Here is a 20217-nt window from a genome sequence, read left to right on the forward strand (position 1 = left end):
CAATCAAGATGCTCAATCTGGAAAAACAACTTGTAGATTAAAAGTTCTTTATCCAGTTTGACTTCCCCCTAGTTAACATTAATCAGAATTGTCCATGCTCAGGCCAGCACTGCCCTTCAGCACTTCACAATATTCACATCACCAATGGTGCCAGAGACAAAAGCAGCACCAGGAAAGGTACAACCAGAGAGGAAACAAATGGGAGCAGAAATCCTTCTGAAATTTGTACAGGTTGGCAAGAGGTATAAACGTGCTGATCTTACACTGCTAAAGCCTGCAAGGAAAATACACAAAAGAAGGAGGGAGGCCAAGAGAAAAATGTTTATTTTCTTCATACTGACCAAAGAGTAGTGTCTAGAAGATGAGAACTCAGGGGTTGCTTTTGCTGTGTCAGGGCTGACACTATGCTCTGTTACCTGTCCAGTATAAATACATGCCATGTGTGTTCTGTGAGCTATTAACCTGCTTCAGTCCTTCTGCCTTTTTGTACTACAACAGCACAAAAAGTAGAATTGCAGAAAACTGAGGGATACATGCTAATGTGCAGTGTCTGGCCACTGAAACACAAAGTAAACACTGCACATCTTCAGAACCGAGCTGGGCACAGGTTCAGCTGGGAGGCTGAAGTCACATAAGGCACATTCTGAAGTTGTGCAGTGCCCAAAACCAAAACCCAGAAACCCAAAGGCTTCACAACTGCATCTGTATTCAACACCAGTGCCAAAAATTGTCATAGTGTGATGGAGAAAGCCCTGTCAGGAGACAAGATAAAGAGAGAGCAGTGAGAAGAACAAAAGCACATCTGAAATCTGCACTGCAGGCTCTCACTAATTCCTTCTTCCACTTTCCCTAAGTCCAGCAGTTGGCATACGGTGTCCTGGCAGAAAATATGCAATTGCATTTCTTTGTGAAAGAGTTGTTTCACCTCACCTAGGCTAAAAGGTCATCTCTTCCCCCTTTTTTTACCACCTGGCAGGGTGATTGAACAAGAGATTTGTCTGTAAGAAGGATCAAAAAGAGAGTAATGGAAAAGGTATCTCATAGACTAAAATATGGCTTTATCATCACCTATCTAGATTACTTTTACTAGGGAGGGTACTGCAGACTGAAGCAGATTTACTGAAAAAGTGGATTATGTAGAATAGAATAGACTGAAGTCAAAGTGTGGTTCTTTAAAGAGTGGGTTAAATTGATTTGATGAAATAATAACAGGCATATTAGGATTTGTCACCATTAAAGGCCCACGGGGCTGCGAATATATTGCAGATGAGATTTCCTGCCTCTCCATCTCACTAGCAGGCTGGCTTTACCCCTTCTAGAAAATGCTCTAGATATCTAATTAAATATCATCTCCCAGATCCACAAAGGACTATAAAATGATGTAAACATTTGTTTCACTGATGCAAAAGACCTAAAACAGCTGCTTTAAAATTATTTTTATAACGCAAAGCTCTGCAATTGCCACAGCCTAACACAGGTCTTCAAAGTGAGAATGGCCCTACTCTGGAAAACAGGCTAGTCAGAAGGAGTTTCTGACAAGAGTCAGAAATTCTGTATTTTTACCATTTCAATTTACTGAAGAACTTTTCTAAAAGAAACAAAAGCACATTTATTTTCTGTTTGAACATTCTGGTAAAGATGTGCAGTGACCTTGCAATGCCACGCAGTGCTGGACAAAATGAGCAAGGCCTGCCAAACAAGACTGCACAGAATACAGGAGAGGCAGAATTGGAATCACTGCTGCACAAGTTATTTTATTATTCAACTCAACAGCAGCCAGAAAAACCCCAGCCAACAGTCATAAGGAAAATAATACAAGCACATTTCTCTCATCTCTTTTCATTTAATGTTTTCTTCCTTATGTTAGTAAGTGAATTGAAATAATCACTGTAAAGCTATAAATTCACAGACTGCAGCACAAAGAAAGCAACTTTCAGGATGTCAGGATCCCTGCCTGGCTGTTCTCCTCTGCAGTTTTCCCTTGGTGCTTTTTGCACTGAAATCAGCAGTTTAGGTGGGAGTGGCCCAAATGAGAAATCTGGAACCTGACAGAGGATCATCCCAAAGTTCCAGAACTTAGAAATAGGAGGCTTAGTAGGATTCAGTACATCTGAGAGAGAAGAGCTTTTCTTGGATGTGTTGTGTGAAGGGCACAAGAACATTTAGTAACATTTTATGATCAATTGTGAGCATTCCAATTATGCAGAAACATGAAGTTCCAGGAAGATCACCCTAACAATGTCCTGCTGGAAGTCATGAATCCCAGTGGCAATGTCTTTCACAATCAAATATTAGCAATGTTTTCACTTCCTGATTCAATGTTTCCTATTTCCTGCTTTTATTTTTAGTGCTCAAAAAATGCCTAAATTATTACACTGAATGAAGAGATCTAATGTTAGACACTAGGCAGATGTTGTGTGGGTAGGAGGCTCGCCACCTTCCAGTAAGAATAAAAATTGGTTTTTGCTAAGAATAATTATGTCTTCAAGACAATATTTATTTCTCAGAAGCCTTATTAATCAGTTCTTCAATATCCATGATAAGATAGATTAAATACTGCAAATTTTATCAGCGAGAATGCATCATTGACCCAAACCACAGCTGTTTGATTGTCCAGTGATCGTGATTTTTTTCCCCCAAAAAGACAAAACTGAGTGCCACACTACTAATATCTACTGACACAAAACAAGTTTTGATACTTATTCCAGATATTCCACAGGAAGATTTTTAGTTGGTCAGTGGAATTCAGCCACTCAGAAGATCAGTGGCAAAACATTACCATGAATGCAACAGGTCATTTAATTCTCTGGGAGGAACAGAGAATTCAGTGACATCTATCCTTAAATAATACATATTTTCAGTAACTAGATGCTTCAAACAGAAGCAATTTATTGGTGTCTAAACCAATTTTTCACATTTTCTCATATCCCATTGATCCTGTTAACTCCCAGGCTGTCTTTCTTCCATTGACTTCCAACAATCCTCAGACAGTTCCAAGGCACTGAGGAGCCTCAGAGAATCTGCAAGGACAGAGCTCACAGAAACAAGATGTACTCATGCAGTGTGAATGAATGCTAAAGAAGCTGTGTGATTTTGATACCATAAGGCAAGTTTACATAAGGAATTTTCCCCTTCTGGATGCACTGTGTGATGTTTAGGACATCAAAGCAATAGGATTTGTGAGGCCAGACAGAAATTTTTGGAGCAGAGTAATGTATCCAAACTGATGAGGACGTCATCAGTTTCACTAGCATTAGTGCAATAACAAAGATGCTCTTCCATGAAATTAAGTAGCTAAATATTCATATTATTCAATAAAACAACTCAAGCAATCAATTGAACATCAAATGCATTTTGTCTTGTAAAACACTGAGTCATTAACCTTAACAATTTCACCATGCTCTCACTACCAAATTCAACTCAATTAGCGTCCACATGAACAGATGGACTAATGAATTAATGAATTATTGGTGAGTACTACACTAACCCCTGACTGAACTGAGAAATTAGAAAACACTAATTTATGCTGGAGACAGAAAAAACACACTGGTCAGGAAAAAATCAGTCTGTATAAAGACGAGCACAGCTATCATAAAGACAGCCTAATCTCTGAGTCAGAAAGGCAGCTGTGGTTTGGACCCATGGGTAGTCCCAAAACAACCTGCTGGAGACTCCTGGAATTATTCCTTGTTACACACTGGCATCACTGCTTGTCCACAAACACAAATGAAACCTCTCTCTTCACCCTGACACAACCAACTCCCACTGCTACACCTTGTTGCCCATTAAGTTCTACTACACAGTTAATAAACTCTCTTAGCAGCAAGTGCAGCACCAGACTCTCCAGAGGCAGCTCAGGAAAGGGAATCCTGGGTTCCCAAGACACCCTCCTGAGGCTGATACACATTTGCTCCTTTGCAAAGACTTTCTGGTATACTAAGCACACTGGTACTTTGATTCTTTTGTACAGGCATGAAACATCTCCAGTAACTCCCCATGGGCAACTACCAGCTGTGTTATTGCCTGAAAAAAAAATTAACAAGTACCAGGGAGAAAAGAGAAGTAAAAGAGGGAATGAGGGCAGCCATGAAGAGCTGTATTTTCAGATGGAAAAGCTACTGACTCACAGATCATCACAGCAACACACAGCTATTATGCAAACTCCCCCCTAGTATAGATGCAATTGGTGCTGGGTGACACTTCATCAAGGAGGACATAAATAATAACATAAGAAAAACAGCAGAACGTTTACCAGAAGGGCCTGGTCAGCTGTAGATAATCCAAGCAGTCAGGCAGAAATCTCAAGACATGGCTGTACTAACTCTTTCCTGGCTGGAAAGGGACTGAAGGACACACCAGAAGTAAAGGAGAAAATAATCTGGATATGGAGCAACAATGAGATTAATGCTGTGATTCAGGATGGTGAGATAACTGCATTAAAAATACAGAGCTCCAGAACTCCAGAACATAAAAGTGGATTGACTTTAAGCACTGGAACTGTCTGAGAAGTGATTACATCACTGCTACAAAACCAGCTCTCAATAAAGAATACCAGAGCTCAGATTACTCAGGTTTGCTCTCAGTGTGCACACACAGGTACAAGGTTGTATTTGTGGAGATTAAACCATACCACAGATTTTGTTTCTTTCCACAAAGCCACACTGACTACATATAGAGATGCATTTAAAAACTAAATGTGTTTGGGGTTCAGACACCAGTTTCCTGCTCACTTTAGAACAGACACAAGGGAGATGCACTGAAGAGCACTCCAAGCTGCCTGAGCCCTCCCTCTACACCAACACAAGCACATGAAAGAGACAAAAGCAGCTTGCAATATGAGAGCTATTTTTTTGAAAACCAGACCCTAAGTTCTCTCCATCAAGGACAGTTCCTCTGTTTCTTTTCTCATAACAAAGGAATCTTGGAAAGCTTTGGAGTTCTTTTGAGAGAAGTGCATGATGTGTCAGTCTAAGCATGTAAATCCTGAAATCAAGACACTGTGGTAAGTTTCCCCAAAGAATGATAAAAAGGAAGAAAAGAGGGCAGGATAGGGTGGAGGGAGGATGCAGAGGCTGATGGTAAAAACAACTGAGAAGCCACATTCACTGAAGAGTTAAGATTTAGTGCCCTCTGTTTTACACCAGTGTGGGCGAAAATCACTTTTAAGGGCTCTAATGAAAGTTGAAAGTTACCTTCAGAAAGTTATGCATATTTCAATAGAAATAAAAATCATTATGCATTCTCTCTAAAGAGGATACAATCTCAAACTGTCAAAATTCTAAACTCTTCTACATATATTACATACAAATGCCTTCTATAAAGAAACCTCTTTTCATTTTTCTTCTAAATTAGCTTAGTGGTCCATGGTATTACACTACCTTGGTGTAGCCTGTGAATAATGTGACAGGTAATTTTTATACTTCTTGCCTGTACTTAAGTTTGAGTGAAGATACGGAAAACAACTTTTATGATCTAGGTGTAAAAATAAATGTTCTGTGAGTCCTGCATACCCAAACGTGGACATCTACTATGAAATGTTTCATGATGATTATGTGTCCATCAGTAAGAAAAAAAATAAAAATAAAAGTAAGTTTGTTTTTTTTTTGATAATATAAATGTGCAGCAATTCTTTTTCCCCAAAAAAGTGATAATACTAATATTGGTGGAACCTACCACGTTATCACAGAGGGGATTTAAGATTTTGTGTTATCAGATAGGAATCATTCTGTAACAGGATGCACTGAGAAGGATGAATAATATGCAGATAACATGGGAAATCATTCAACTGTAATTTTAAAAAATGGATTCCTCATGAAACTCTTGACTGCAATGACACACAAATGGATGGTAACAGTCAATTAATTTCCATTTTGAAAGAAGTTCAAAATACACCTGTACCAGCTGAAGTTTGTAAGTGATGGAGCTCAAAATGCCGAACACTTCAATGATATTGGAATTACAATGCTGAAGAAAAAAATCAGATCTCTGACTGAAACCATGGAAAATCCTGTTTGTATTTTCTCTGCTACCCAAACATTGGGCAGCTCTTTTACTCAGCCTATGTGATTACTTGTGCTCCAGGACTTCAGCAGCGATGCTATAAACTCTGCTGTGAAAGAAGTCATCAAAATAAATTAACTTGGAACTAGGGGCTTGCACCTTTTCCCTTCAGGGGAAAGGCTCAGTACTATCCAAACTTTTTAAAAATCTTTTAAAAACTACTTTCTACTTGTCCCCAATCATAAAAAAAAAGACCATCGGAATGTTGAGCCTAGCAGAGCTCCATCAAGAGGAAAATTAAACACAGAAAATTATAGAGGTGAGGCTTACACAAAAAGAAAAACAATGCAAATCTTAATGAAATAAGGGAGAGAAGTATGAGGAACGAGGTGAGCTATAAGTGACAGGGCAGTGTTTTCTATTACACAGCTGTATATCATGTGTAATTTACTATTACACATATGTGTATCCATTTAAAATGAGAACTGTCATGAATCCAAATAGAAACTGAGTGCTCATCCCTGAGGTCAAACACTACCACACCCAGTGTTTTCAGAGTTATTCCTAATTTACAATCAGGTAACCAAGAGCTGAGATTCAGCCATGTAAATAAGATTATTTTGTTTACAAAGTTAAAACACCACAGGTGAGGAATTTATATCTGAGACACCAAGCAGAATTGTGATGAGCAGGCACTTGAGTCTGTTACATGCATGTATTTTCTATCATTATGGAGGACATGGGTGTGTTATAGCTGTTACACCATTTGTGGGCTTGAAAATACACTGTTATACAAACATAGCATTTTTAAGAGCACAGAAATAGTCCACACATGGGAAAAAAAATCAGAATGCACTCTCCTGTTCCATGTTATTTCTGATGTACCAATGCTCATATAATCGAGTTATTTGACCAATATCCAGCTTTTATGCATAGAGGGTGACTAAGTCAAGTCTTTGATTTAACAGTTTAGTTTATGTTACTCTTCCTTGTTGCTATAAAGCTGAGTATGTTTTTAACACTACTCTCTGCTGAGGTGAGGACTAATAGATTAATCATGGCTTTAGACTAATCATCACAGCAGAGAAACTGAATTGAAATCAACATTTGGGTTTTTCTCTGGAGACTATGTAGTCACTTGGATGCACATTATTCATTATCTTGAATAGCATAAGTCCTCCTGAAAGCAAAATAATCAGCAACATTAGGAAAATCTGATCAGCTTGTCACCTAATACATTACAAATCAGGATTTGACCCTCATGTGGAGGAAAAGAAGGCTCTCTTCAGCAACTGCAAGAGAATCCCTGGAAACTGGGGCAATGTGATGGTTTTTTCCACTTGAGAAATTCTTCCAAGTTTACTTACTTTGAGACTAAAATTCTGCATGTTTTCTGCTGGTGAATAAATGAGCTGCATTTGACCCAGTGCACCTTTAGAGCAGTGGCTGAATTCTCAGAATGCACTTTTCTGGCTCCCAGACCTGACCAGGGGCATTTGCCAGGCAGATTTAACCTCCCCAAAGCTGTGGTTCACTGTATTATGTAATTCCAAGCCAGACAGTTTTACTTACTCTTCTGGCCTGAATGTTTCTTCTCACAACTTTTATTTCCCTGTATTTACTCCTCAGGTTTCTGTCAATGAAAGGGTTTTAAAACCTTCTCTCTGTGGACTGGCATCGCTCCAACTGTGCAAGAAATGCATTTCTAAAGCTGACCTGGAGAAAGAATACAAGCACAGGTCTTGGGCTTTTTATCTCCAAACCAGTTTGGTTTTTTTCAGCAGTGGAACAGCATCAGTTTTACCTGACACTGCATGCTGGCTGACAGGTGAGTAAAATAAACAACTGATGTATATTCCAAAGGAAGAGCAATTCCTGAGTAGGTGACAGCAGTGGAAGAGAGAACAGGGAACTGACCTGGCAAAATGATACAAAAGCACATCAAACCAGTCCATTTGTGATGCTGTTTGCCCAAATCTTGTTTTGCAATGAGGCTGAGGTGCAGTTAAAAAAGCTGGATGGAAACAAACAAGAAAAAAATCCCTCCCTGCAAACCAAAAGATTTTTATCAGCCCCTAACCTGCCTAACAGAAATTCCTACAATGTTTACTAATGTGGCTGTCAACACAGAGTAATTTGTCTGCCTTATAATATCTGTCAATAAACAGAATCCACAATAAACAATGGCAATAAACAGTAAAGGATAAACAGATTGCTTGTTTGATAGAACATAGGAGAAAATGAGCTTATCTTCTGGAGGCCTGTCAACAACCTGTACAATAAATAACAAAGATATAGCAAATAATCCAAATTTAATCGTTCTGTGTAACTTCACTTTTAGGGAAAAATCCCATCCTCTTGCCAAGAGAAATTTACACATTTTGCCAAGCAGATTTATTTCTCACATAAAACAGATCTCATGGGGTCAAGGTCTCCTACAGTCTGAGAAGTGCAGTACATCTACTGCAGATTACACTTACCAAGTTTATTTCTAGGAAATGATTTTTCAAGAAAGACAAAAGCTGAATTTTTAACAAAGAACCAAATCTAGAGTGTCATGTTTAAGCAAATATAGAAGTATTGTCTTTTATGATTTTAATTTCATTGATGAGTCGTTCTGAGAGACAAAAATGCACATTTGCAAGGTTAACTGAACATGAAGAATAACTTTGGATTAAAGTAGACAATAGCCAAGGGAACCTTCACTGTTCATATTATAAATCTTGCTGGGAAATACTATTTTGATGTACTGAACTTTGCAGATTCTTTCTCATGCTCTATAGATTGGATATACACAGATCTTGAATGAAAACTATGTGGAACAGCTGCTAAGTGACAACAAAAAATTCCTCTGGACTACAAGCCTTCCATAAACATTGCACTCACACATCTACTGCCTTCAGATTTTCCTTACAGCCTTTACCTTGTGTTTAATCTGAAGTAGAAAACTTTGCCTAATAGGTGCCATGATGTTTAGAAACAGAAGTCTTCTTATTTGTATAAATTCTTGCCTTAATCTATTTTAATCTACACAACAACACGGCAGCAACGCTCCCTATTTGGCACATCCCTGCTTTGTTTTGCATATGTGAAAGAGCAGCAAATTAGCATCCAGTGTCAGGAAACATTCCAGCTCAACCCAGCCTCAGCTTTGCTCCTCAGCTTGGAAAGATGTGTACACAGGAGATGAGCACAGTGAAGAGAAGAAAGAAGAGAAATGGGGAGAATATGAAGTCAGTGTATCATTACATTTGCATGAAAACCTCTTCTCTTGCCTATTGTTTCTTTGAACACCTAATGCCAGGCTTCCTGCTCCTCACCTGACCAGCTGAGGGTGAGTTTTTGAGCAAAAAACCTACAGTAGAGAATGTGGAGAAAAAAACAAACCCTCCTAACAATTTATTTGTGTCCAATTCCAGCCAGAACTCCAAACAGCAGAAAATGCCTCCTCCTTCCACCTACCTTGGAGAGGATGACTAAAACAACCCCGTGGTGTCTGGAAGACTACAATCAAGAATACAGATCTTTACCAACAATGTTTATCCTGGAGAACCTTATTCTTCTCATGGTATGAAAATGGATATAAAGGTAATTTTGAATATTGTCACATCCTACTGTAAAAAAATACACATCAATACCTGTTTCCTCTATGTTGAAAACAGTCTGGAAAGTTGGGTTAGATAACATGTAGCCTGTGAAACTATCAGCAGTATTAATATTTTTAACATAAAATCCTACAATGTGTATCTGTTTCTCTGAATACCATATCCCTACATAACCAGTCTCTTTGAACCTCTGTGGTAATCCTCCAAAGACCGAAAAAAATGTGTTTAGAGGAGATAAATTTCCACTACAACAGGATATAATCTGAGAAAACATAATTCTATCTTCCTGCCATTTTCAGTTTGTCCATTTTTAGTCATAGCTACCTCTGATGCTTTGATGTCCTCGTAGGAAAACTGTGTGGCAGGTACTCCGAGGTGGTTGATGAAATAATCTGAATCTCCCTGTATCTGCACAGAACTCACATTGGATCCTGGACATCTAGCCTTTTCCACACAGTTGAAGCTCTGGCTCTGAAAAAAAAAAAAAAAAAAGACACAAATCAAATCTCTACTTTATTGTTTGCAGTCACACACTTGAAGACTTGTAGCAATATCTCATTTAAACAGCATTCTTTGGGTTGAAGCATCTTCAACATGGCAGAGAGTGAAGTTTTGCTGAAACATGGCTGAGTTTTTCAGAGGACAAGGAAATTCTTATCTAAGAATTATCATCCTGAGATGGCAGGAGAGGCAAGAGAAGAATTAAGGCACATGGAATGTCTCATGCTGGTCAGAAGATTAGAAGGCATCATAGTGCCTTTTGGAAGATTTTGAGATCTTTAATAGCTCCTAAGGAATCAGTTTTTTATTCAGTTAATAGCATGCTCTACCACAACAAAAAGCTGAATGAGATTATCATAATCAATCTATGAATATATCTGTGAAATCTGGCAATGTAAAGAATTTCCCACAATTGCAAAGCAGGGTTTCAGAAAAAAACAGAATTTTAAAGATATGTAATACACATTTTCTGTGTAAGTAATACACATTTTCTGTGTATTTCTGTGTATTTCTTAAAACAATTCTAGTCAGTGAAATCTTTGTATTTCTTTCACATAAGTATTTAATGGTGAAATCTTAGCAACAGAACTGTAATAAATATGGAAACTGGAAATGGAGCCCAGACTGAGTGCTACATACTTGTGCAGCTTTTAAATCTATCAGGTAATTAAACACTTAATAAACAGTAGGCGTGAAGGCTTTCAACATCTATTATAGCAAATAAGCTACTTAGGTTTCTTTTCATGAATATTAGGAAGTTGAAGTACTGGAGATTATTTGCATTTAGCTAACAGTTTATATAGTATAACAAAACTTCCTCACCTCTACCTACAAAATTACAGGCTTTCTAAAAGAATAGCCTAAGACTGGTTCTACTCTAATACAAAAACACAGCAAATTCTGTATATTAAAGTCTATGAGGTTATCAGGAAAATGTTGGACAGAGACAAATTTTGGTATTTTCCCATTTCAAAATTAGCATAATTATTGCTTCACAGTTTCATTTCAGTGCTATGAAGGATGCAATTGTATGTTACACAGTTTAAATAAAGGCTGCAGAGTCTCACAGAAAACTATTTTAAAATACCTACAATAAATAGCTTCCATTTCATAAGTAATTTTGAAATGTGGTTGTATTACTCCTTTTTTTCTAATCTGTTAAGCATTTCTGCTCCTTTCATTCTTACAAACATTCACAGTTTTTCAAGGTCTGTCCAAAAAGTTTTAACAAAATCAGCAGAAACCCAAACAACAAATTAATTGGAAAAGGTAATAATAACCTCTCTTGTATCTCCTACAGTCTCTCCCACTCAAATGCACTGCACAGAACAGAATTAAAGCCATGGTTATGATTTTATGCATAGATCTCTGTACAAGATCCAGGAATTATAAGGCATTTAAGGACCACCCAGTGTTCTGAACTGCAGCACAGATCAAACTCTCATCTCATACTGCCCACCACAGTTGGTCAAGTTTCATAAATGATGAGTAACCTGTTCTTCCTTTAATGTTCAAAGGCTCACTGAATGATGTGAAATTGTGAAATACAGCTTTTGACACTTAATTCTGAATATCCACCAATCCAAATTTCTACCAGCCTACCAGGAGCTGAAGAGATGTCCTCCTACAGCAACCATGAAATTTAGTTTTTCTTATGCATGAAAGTTTATATATGAAATGTTTACAGCTTTGGTTAAGAGAACTATAAAATACGGTGGTTTGGGGGTTTTTATCACCATCCTTGACGGTATAGGATTAATATTTTTATGACAGCAATGTTCAATTCAATAGCACAGCGTTCTAAGAGTTTAACTGCTTTATTCCACTTGCACTGTTCTGACCCACAAGCCCAACAATAAATATTTAACCCAGCACCAATATTGCTTTACATGCAAGATGCTGCACTCTTCCAATCTGTTTTTATTGTCATGCAGACTCCACAACACCAGCATTCTTCAACTCCTTGGTAATAACTCTAAAGTTCATATGGTGTGTTTTGCATTCATTAAACAAAAGAAATGTTTTCCCAGATTAATGGACTTAAATGTTCTATAATTGATATAAATAATAAAATTAATTTTAAAAAAACCTTTAAAAATATATCTAGAATAAACTGTTATCAACGCACAACAAACTCCCTGTTGCAGAGTAGCAAAACTACATTTCTTTAGCTGGTTGGCCTTAGAGGAAAAACACAGACTGGCTCTATTTAGAGCACTCAGCTGCTCAGGCTGGGCTCCACTGTGTCAGTCAAGCCTTTCCTTCAGGCTGGAGGCAAACCAAGCCACTGGTGAGCCAGGAACCAAGGATTGCTTTGTGGCACTGCAAGGATTTACACGCTATCCATAATTGAATAATCTTCTTTCTCTGGAGCTCCTTTTGGGTTTTAGCACCATCTTACAGGTTTAGGTTACAAATTTGAGAAAATGAAGAGTACCCTATGGCAAATCAAGTACATTTAATTTGAGTTAATGTCCTAAAATAGCTCTGACACCTGAAATATAATCAAGTGGTATTTCTTTGCAGATCTTATTAGTTAGTTCTGGTTACTACTTTTCTTTACTTGACTCCAGCTTCACTTAAAACATTGCCACCTTTTGAAAATGGATTAAGATATCTAAGGAGCTTTCACAGAGCAAGTGAAGAATGAACAGTTATTCTTACAGTTTGTCAGTGATCCCATCTTCAGCAACAAGGAATCTTATTCTTCATGAATAATCTATTTCTGAGCTGAGTCACCACCTGTGTCAGGGACTGGTGCAATTAAGGACCTGAGGTATAAGAGACCACCCAGATGAAGTGAAATTGTCTAAAGAATGAGCTACAGGATTTATTTAATTCATCACAGACCTTGTAAAAATGTAGAAAGCAAGAGATTAGCATCTTTATTACTGTAAATATGTAAATCAACAACAACAGGTAGTGAAGGCCAGAGAAGCTGCACAGCAAAGGACTCACAGGTCTGTGTCTCTCTGTAAACATCTGCCACACTCTAGCAAACAGATCATTAGAGGCAGAAGGCTTGATGGTTCTTAGAAAAATATTAATAGATGACTGCCAAATACCCAATATGGAGTTCCTAGGAACTGCATTAATTCCATGGCAAGCATAATTCTCTGTTTTCTCCCAGCTGACTATCAGGTTTGGCTATAAACATCCTGTTCTGCTCTGTCTTTATTGATTGATTATACATATTGCTATTAAAGCAATTCAGCTCTTCACAAAATTATTAAGGAGATTTAATATGATTGACCTCAAAGTGCTCTTCAAACCAGCTAAAGGTAAGCAAGGTACAGAACATTTCTGTCTTGCCCAATACCATAGAGCAAAACAACTACATAAAAATTAAATGCACAGCATTTCCCCAATTTTGAGCCTTATTAAACTGACATGATTCAAGTATATGCACAAAAATAATTCTAAATTATATTCACTCATTCTTTCTCTGTGTAAGAAAAGAAAATCTAAATGTACTGCTGATAATTAATATGCTATAGATGGAGAGTAGTTGTGGTTTAAATAGCCTGAATGTTACACACCACTAATGTGATGTATTTGCCTATTTATACAATGCAATCATTTGATTACCTGATTAAAACTACACCAAGAAATCTTATGAGGCAGAGTGACTAAACCTTGCTGCATTTAATTAATGCTATATTAAGATTAAAATAATTAATTAAAAAAAATAATAAAATGCTGGTTCCCTAGTTTCTTAGCAATTTTTCTTCCTGCTTATACGTATGTTCATTTAAACATGTATGAAGCCTGACTGAAAATATCTAAAATCTTAACATTATTTAATGGCCTTTAAGGGCAACATGAAGACTCTGGTGAAATTCTGCAGCACTGCAAAATCAGCCACAGAAAAGAGAAATTTACATCTCAGAAACTGCCCCTAGATTGGGTTCCTCAGGACTACCACAGTAAAGAGAGATGTTCCTTGCACACACACGTATTCCATCGAAGGGAACTGGTCACCAGGGGAAAACAACTCCCTCAAGAATTGTGTTTATTGAAAGTCATCAGGGACAAGGAATTCAGCATCATCTGAATCCCCCTGATCCTCTTGGACAGGTGATTCTCAAACAGATCACTACAACCCCAGGGATCACCATCAGGCACTTCAAATTTCCCCACCACCAAAGTACTCGGTGTTTTTGTGCACAAAAGCCACAGCTGCAAATTCCAAGAGTAAACAGTTTTTTTAGGCTGTGCAGGAAGGTAGAACTGCATTTTCATAAGAAAAAAACCTCCCTTTTAGATAAACCTCACAGCTTTAAAATAATTGTTCTCTCTAAAGCCTGCAGGTGTTCTCCATGACAGAGAAGGCCTTTTTCAGCTGGAGGGGAAGAAGAAACTGAAAATGGTAAAAAACACAATATTTCAAAAGGTCAGGTCAAACCAAGATTAGCCAAGACCCAGTTCTGACATTGTATTCAGATTTCTACTGAACCAAAGAAACATCAGTTTACCTAAGTGACACAAGCTGCCAAAAATAAAACTACAGTTCTACCTTTCAAAATCGCATGAAGAAATTTTTGCATTTCAATGGTGACTTCCAAAAAAAAAAAAAGAAGGGAAATTACAATACCAGTGGTTATAAAACAAAGCATGGAAAAATATCTATGCTTGGAACAAAATATTTAAATATATTGTAATATGCTGTACTCTATTGCAAACTGGAGTTATTTTTTATTTAGTTTACAGCTAGAAAGCATAAGACAAACTTAATCCTGTAATTCTTGTTCAAGGCTTTTGTTTCTGTTAAGCAGTATTTGCATACTTTTAAACATTTTTCTTATTTAAAAAAACCAAAACATGACTGTTAGTCTTTATAATAAATGGTACCTCACAGGACTAAATCACATTTTAGATGCAAAATTCACATCAAACTGGTAGGAAATATAAAAGCAACATAGTAAAAATTATATAGTGTAAATTTAATTTTCTGTCCTGCACTTTTTCTACATTTAGCTTTATCTACTGACAGTCTTTCTCTGATTCCTGATGCTTGGTACATGATTCTGAATTACATTTATCCTTCCTATACCCAAATTGAGGTCCCATGCCTCATTGAGTCAGATGTACCTGTTGCCAACATTCAGTACAAACTGCTAGGAATTATAATGACTTTTTTAAGGAAGGTAAAAATCAAGCAGGTATGTTCCCATTTGATAAGAAAATTTCAGAGCAATCAAATAATTAAAGCTAAAATTACATGGCATGAATTATGTAAGTGACGAGACTGCAATGGGAATGACATCAGCAGTTCCAAGTACCTCAGTACCTTAAAAATATGGAGTTATAAAGTTTAAAAAAAATAATTGAGCAACTGTTGCACACACCTTTGGTAGCTGTGTTTCTCCAAAGCATCCACTTACCCCAGGAAAATACTGCATTAGAACTTCTTCCATATTTTTTCATCACCACAGATAAAAGCAAACTCTCCAACACTTTGGGTAAAGTGACTTTAAAGACTGAACTTCCATGACAACAGGCTCAGCCTCACTATTCACTGAGATACATTTATTGATGGTAAATTCCAGGAAACTGCTTAAAATTGTATTCCATTACAGTGGACAACCCAGGAAATTCCACAGTAAGAGGGAACTTGTCCCCACACTCAAAACTTTGGATGCTTTTTTCCTTCAGAGCTTATGCTTTTGATCTAGTTTTGAATATAAATGAATTTGAGCATACAAAGGTTGCTTTTGTAATTGAAGGATGCAGTCAATCTGTTATTTTATAATGTTAAAAAGTAGAATTCTCCTGGACTTAATGGTGCTCAAGGTTTTTCTTGCTTTTATTCAGTAGCAGGTGCACTGGTCAGTGTTACTTGTCACATATATACTGAGATACTGTGAAACCTAGGTGCAATAAAATGCAAATTAATTCGGTTTTGTATAAAACACTAATAATCTGGGACTTAAATAAGAACTGCATGATTTCCCAAATGTTTTGTGCCGTGGTTTGTTGCTAATATAAAAGCACTGCTTAAGTGGGTAAAAGGATTTGACAACAAGGCCTCATTTTCAAAAGGCTGGTATTTTGTACTCTAAGCTGTGGCTTGTAAAGCATTTTAAATGCCTGAAGGCCTTCTCCTTCTGTAATATGTAGAGTCAGAAAGACTGTGAACCCATTTGGGTGTAGTCTAACTTTGTGACGATCAGGTTCTGCTGTGTTACTCATTTTTGGGACTCATCATTCAAAGCATCCAAATGGATATTAAACAATCCATGCCAGTGAGGTTACAGTCCTGCTTCTCCATACCCCACAGGATCAAAAAGAAGATACTACTGATCACTCTGAAGGGAGCAGATATGTACATTCACTTTATTCCTTGAAGATTTCTGTTTCAGGACCTCCTAAATGTCCCCAACAGGTCAGTCATGGGGAGGTTGGATGTCACGTGAATATGCAGCATCATTTTGCTCACTGGTCTCCAATACATCAGCACAAAGAGAAAAAATTGGGAGAGAAAGCTTCCACTATATACTTTCCAGTAAAAGTGAATTAAAGCTCACCTAGTAAAGCAAACCATCAAAGTAAATTTATAGGGTTTTTAATGTCCAGCACTACCCCCTCAGGATGCACAGCACACACCTGCAGGAGGCCTGGCTCTCACTCAGGGAACCAAACGGCTCAAACCACCCCACAACTCCAGCCCTCTTCTGGAAGACAAAACAAACTCAAACCACACCACACACAGAGCAAAATAAGTTTGTATGGCAGCAGCCAGTGACAGAAACTTGGCCCACAGTCGGGTGTAAGGTACTACAGCTTGTAACTGCTCTAACTTACACTTCCCCCAGTACCAGCATTCCCATCTCACGCTTTCTGAGCTACAAAGGACTCAGGATCTGTGGCATGTCTACAAGAAATGTTTGCTAGCATTACTTCCCAAACAACACCACTTGCCAACGTGCAAATCAGCTCAGCAAACATCCTCATGAGCTTCATCCCACAGCTGACCCAGAAAAGCAGAGGCATCAGCTCTGCAGAGCTCAGCTGTGCTGAGATCTTCAATCTGCTGTTTATGAACACAACATAAACTCACCTGTTTCACTAGGGAAAAATAAAAGAAAATACTTTATCCTTGTCCTACAAGTGAACATGTTACATGCCTCATACTTCCTGTTCCTCCAGATACATTCCCAATATCCAGTACTGTATCAGCTCTTTTGAGGGATCTGAGAATCCTATGGAATCATCCTGCACCCAGGGGTAGGACAGACCCCAACACCACATTATCCAGGTAAGAGGGGACCCAGATATAAACAACCATGGATTGCCAGTGCAACAGTCAGGTTTTTTCATGTGGGGGAAAAACTTGCCATCAAAACCTCTGACTTTATTTCTGTAATCAAAGACTGAATTTTGTAATAGACACAAAGGAAGAAACTTTTTTCTGGCATAGAACACTGAAAATCTTTGGAAGAACCCTCTAAAAGAGTAAACTATAGCAAATGTTCCCTCATGGCACAGGCCTGGAACAAGGCCAAGCAGATTTACTGCTGACAAAGCTTTACCTTGCCCTGAAACCTGGGGACTGACACTGAAACTTTGTAATAGCAACTATGCATGGACAAATCACCCCCTCAGGCCACACACAAAACCTGCTCTTCAGTCTTGGAAATGGAAAGTCACTCCCACCACTCCATACAGACCATGGAAGTCAATAAACCACCATCATATTTTTCATGTAAAAATCCTCTCCTGGACTTCAATGGGAATTGAGCAAATGGTATAATAACAGGATTTGCACTTAAGATATCAAGTATCTGTAGAAATTGAATTTTTCAGGAAGATAATCACAAAGCAGATTTATTAAAGTGTGTCAGCACCACAAATGCAGGTCCCCAGGCTCCACTGCAAGATAAATTAAATGATCCAAAAGATGTCAAATGATTTTATTTTTATAGCAGTGGGGTACTGTAATACTCTTTTCCTGACTGGATTCTTCCAACTTTTATCTGCTTACACCACAAGAAAGCATCCTTGGTATTGCCTCTGTACAGGAAAACAATGACAGTGAGGAAAGGAGAAGGGAAAAACCGAGAGAAGACAAAGCCATATGGTCAAATGACCTTTTCTTTCTGGTTTCCATAGAAGTTCACTTGAACTTGGTTTCAAGAACTACGAAATATTAGGGCCTGGGAGAAGAACTTCAACTACTTGAATAAAATGTGTTTTTAACCAGGATCTGGTTTAACATTCTGTTTTAACATGAATCTGATCTAATCCAAGGAACTTTGAAGTGATTTTCAACGAAACACACAATAGCCAGCTATTACCCAAAACTCATAATGCACCTAAATTATGTGTTTCTTTGTGCTCTGAAAATAAAGATTATTATCTGAGATAGTTCCAAAACCTAAGTATAGCATTGAACAGGGATATTGTAATTTCCATGTACTGTCAAGTACCAGAAAACTAAAAACACATTTAAATTTTATTAAGAAAATGTGGGGTTTTATTAATAATGTTACGAGGATATGGCATTGCTTTTTTGCAGTAAGCAAGCAAATCACAGAAAGCCTGATAATGTATTTTATTTCAGAACTGATTAGCAGAGTTCTACAATACAGACAACTGGTAGCTTCTAATTACTGCACAATTTAATCTAAGAAAAATATCTATAGCATTATATTTCAGGTTTCATCCTCCAAATTCCGATCTTTAAAAGTTAATTATGATGCAATAAAATTGAACTTTCTGAAACAATGCACACACAGTCTGTAAGGGAGAAATGTTTGCACTGCACAAATTGAGAAAACAAATTGACAAATCTGGTAAAATGCATTCTAAAGCTATTTACTCTGGTAAGGAAGACTAATGAATTCTACATATATATTTTTCTGAGAATACTAAATAATACAGCATCTACATGAATTTTCAAGGGTGCAGATTCTAGTCAGCAGTGTGGAAAAAATTTACTTCACAAGCCAATATATTTTAATGGACTAAAGCTATTGAATCCCATAAACATGAGCTCATTTTTTCCTCAATATTAAATCTTTCCCTGTGCACTCCACCTGCCACAGTTTCTATCTCTGGTCTCACTGAAATTGTGTATGCAAATAATTGTATGGATAGGAATAGTTTCCCTAAGCTCACAACTTTTATTCATAGGTATAAAATCAAGTGTGCATTTGCACACACACACACATTTTCAAATTAAAAACAGCCTGGAAGCTCCAGACCACGATTTTCATTGTCCTGCCTTGTTTCATTGTCCATGGTATTTATATAAGAAATCACGTGCAAGTACTCTGATGTATTTATTAACATTATTTCTGCCACAATTGAGTGTGAAGCCAAATACATTTATATTGTCTACTTTATCCTTTTCTCTAAAAAACGGAATATTCTTATACTGAGATCAGTTGTTTTTCATGTGAGCTGCAAGTTTCAATCCAATAAATAATGAAGGTGTTGACTAGCACTGAATTTAGTGCTTTTCCATGAAAAATGTTGGTAGAAAAAACTCCATTCCAAGCTGGCTCTCCATTGACATGTAACACCTCTGAAAATTTATCAGTTTGTGTAAACTGGAAATCCATGATTAATAATTATCCTAAACCACTGATTTTATAGTGGTTTCCAGGGTATATCTGAAGATGTTACATAGAAATCTGTGCTTCTATCTTTACAAAATAAACATGGAATTCCTTCAAATGCTTAAAAATTGTTTTCATGACACAGAGATGTGATCTGTGGAAAAAAAATCGGACTGCCATTAATTACCCTCCTTCTAAATCCCATTTAAATCAATTATGACTTCATTTATTCTTGAGTTATTATCAATTTTAATCAATCTACAGTTACAGAGGTCATTGCAATTCTCCTTTGTAATGCTGATTTAATGTTATCTCTCTTTTAGCTTCTGGAACACCCTTGTCCACCACATTTCAGAGCCCATAGCTTATTTTAGCAAAGATACCCTGGATATCATTTTGGACACCCTGGGCTCTGTTGCCTTATGGCATCTTGAGACTTCACAGCACAATTAATTTAAGCTTTTTCCTCATTTTCCTGACAGGATGCCACAGGTCCTTAATAACTTCCATCTACAGATTTTGTGCATACTTAAAAATTTAATATTTAC

General features: G+C 37.3%; 1 protein-coding gene across 1 annotated transcript in view; it reads right to left on the reverse strand.

The window, feature by feature from the left end:
- The window catches only part of NAALADL2 (N-acetylated alpha-linked acidic dipeptidase like 2), a 314967-nt gene that overhangs the window by 65542 nt on the left and 229208 nt on the right, over positions 1-20217 (reverse strand). The window contains exon 10 of the mRNA XM_015637920.2: positions 9930-10076. Within this exon, the coding sequence (XP_015493406.1) occupies positions 9930-10076 (147 nt within the window). The remainder of the gene's footprint in view (positions 1-9929; positions 10077-20217) is intronic.

This window comes from Parus major, chromosome 9 (assembly GCF_001522545.3).
Source record: "Parus major isolate Abel chromosome 9, Parus_major1.1, whole genome shotgun sequence".
NCBI classification, from domain to species: Eukaryota; Metazoa; Chordata; class Aves; order Passeriformes; family Paridae; genus Parus; species Parus major.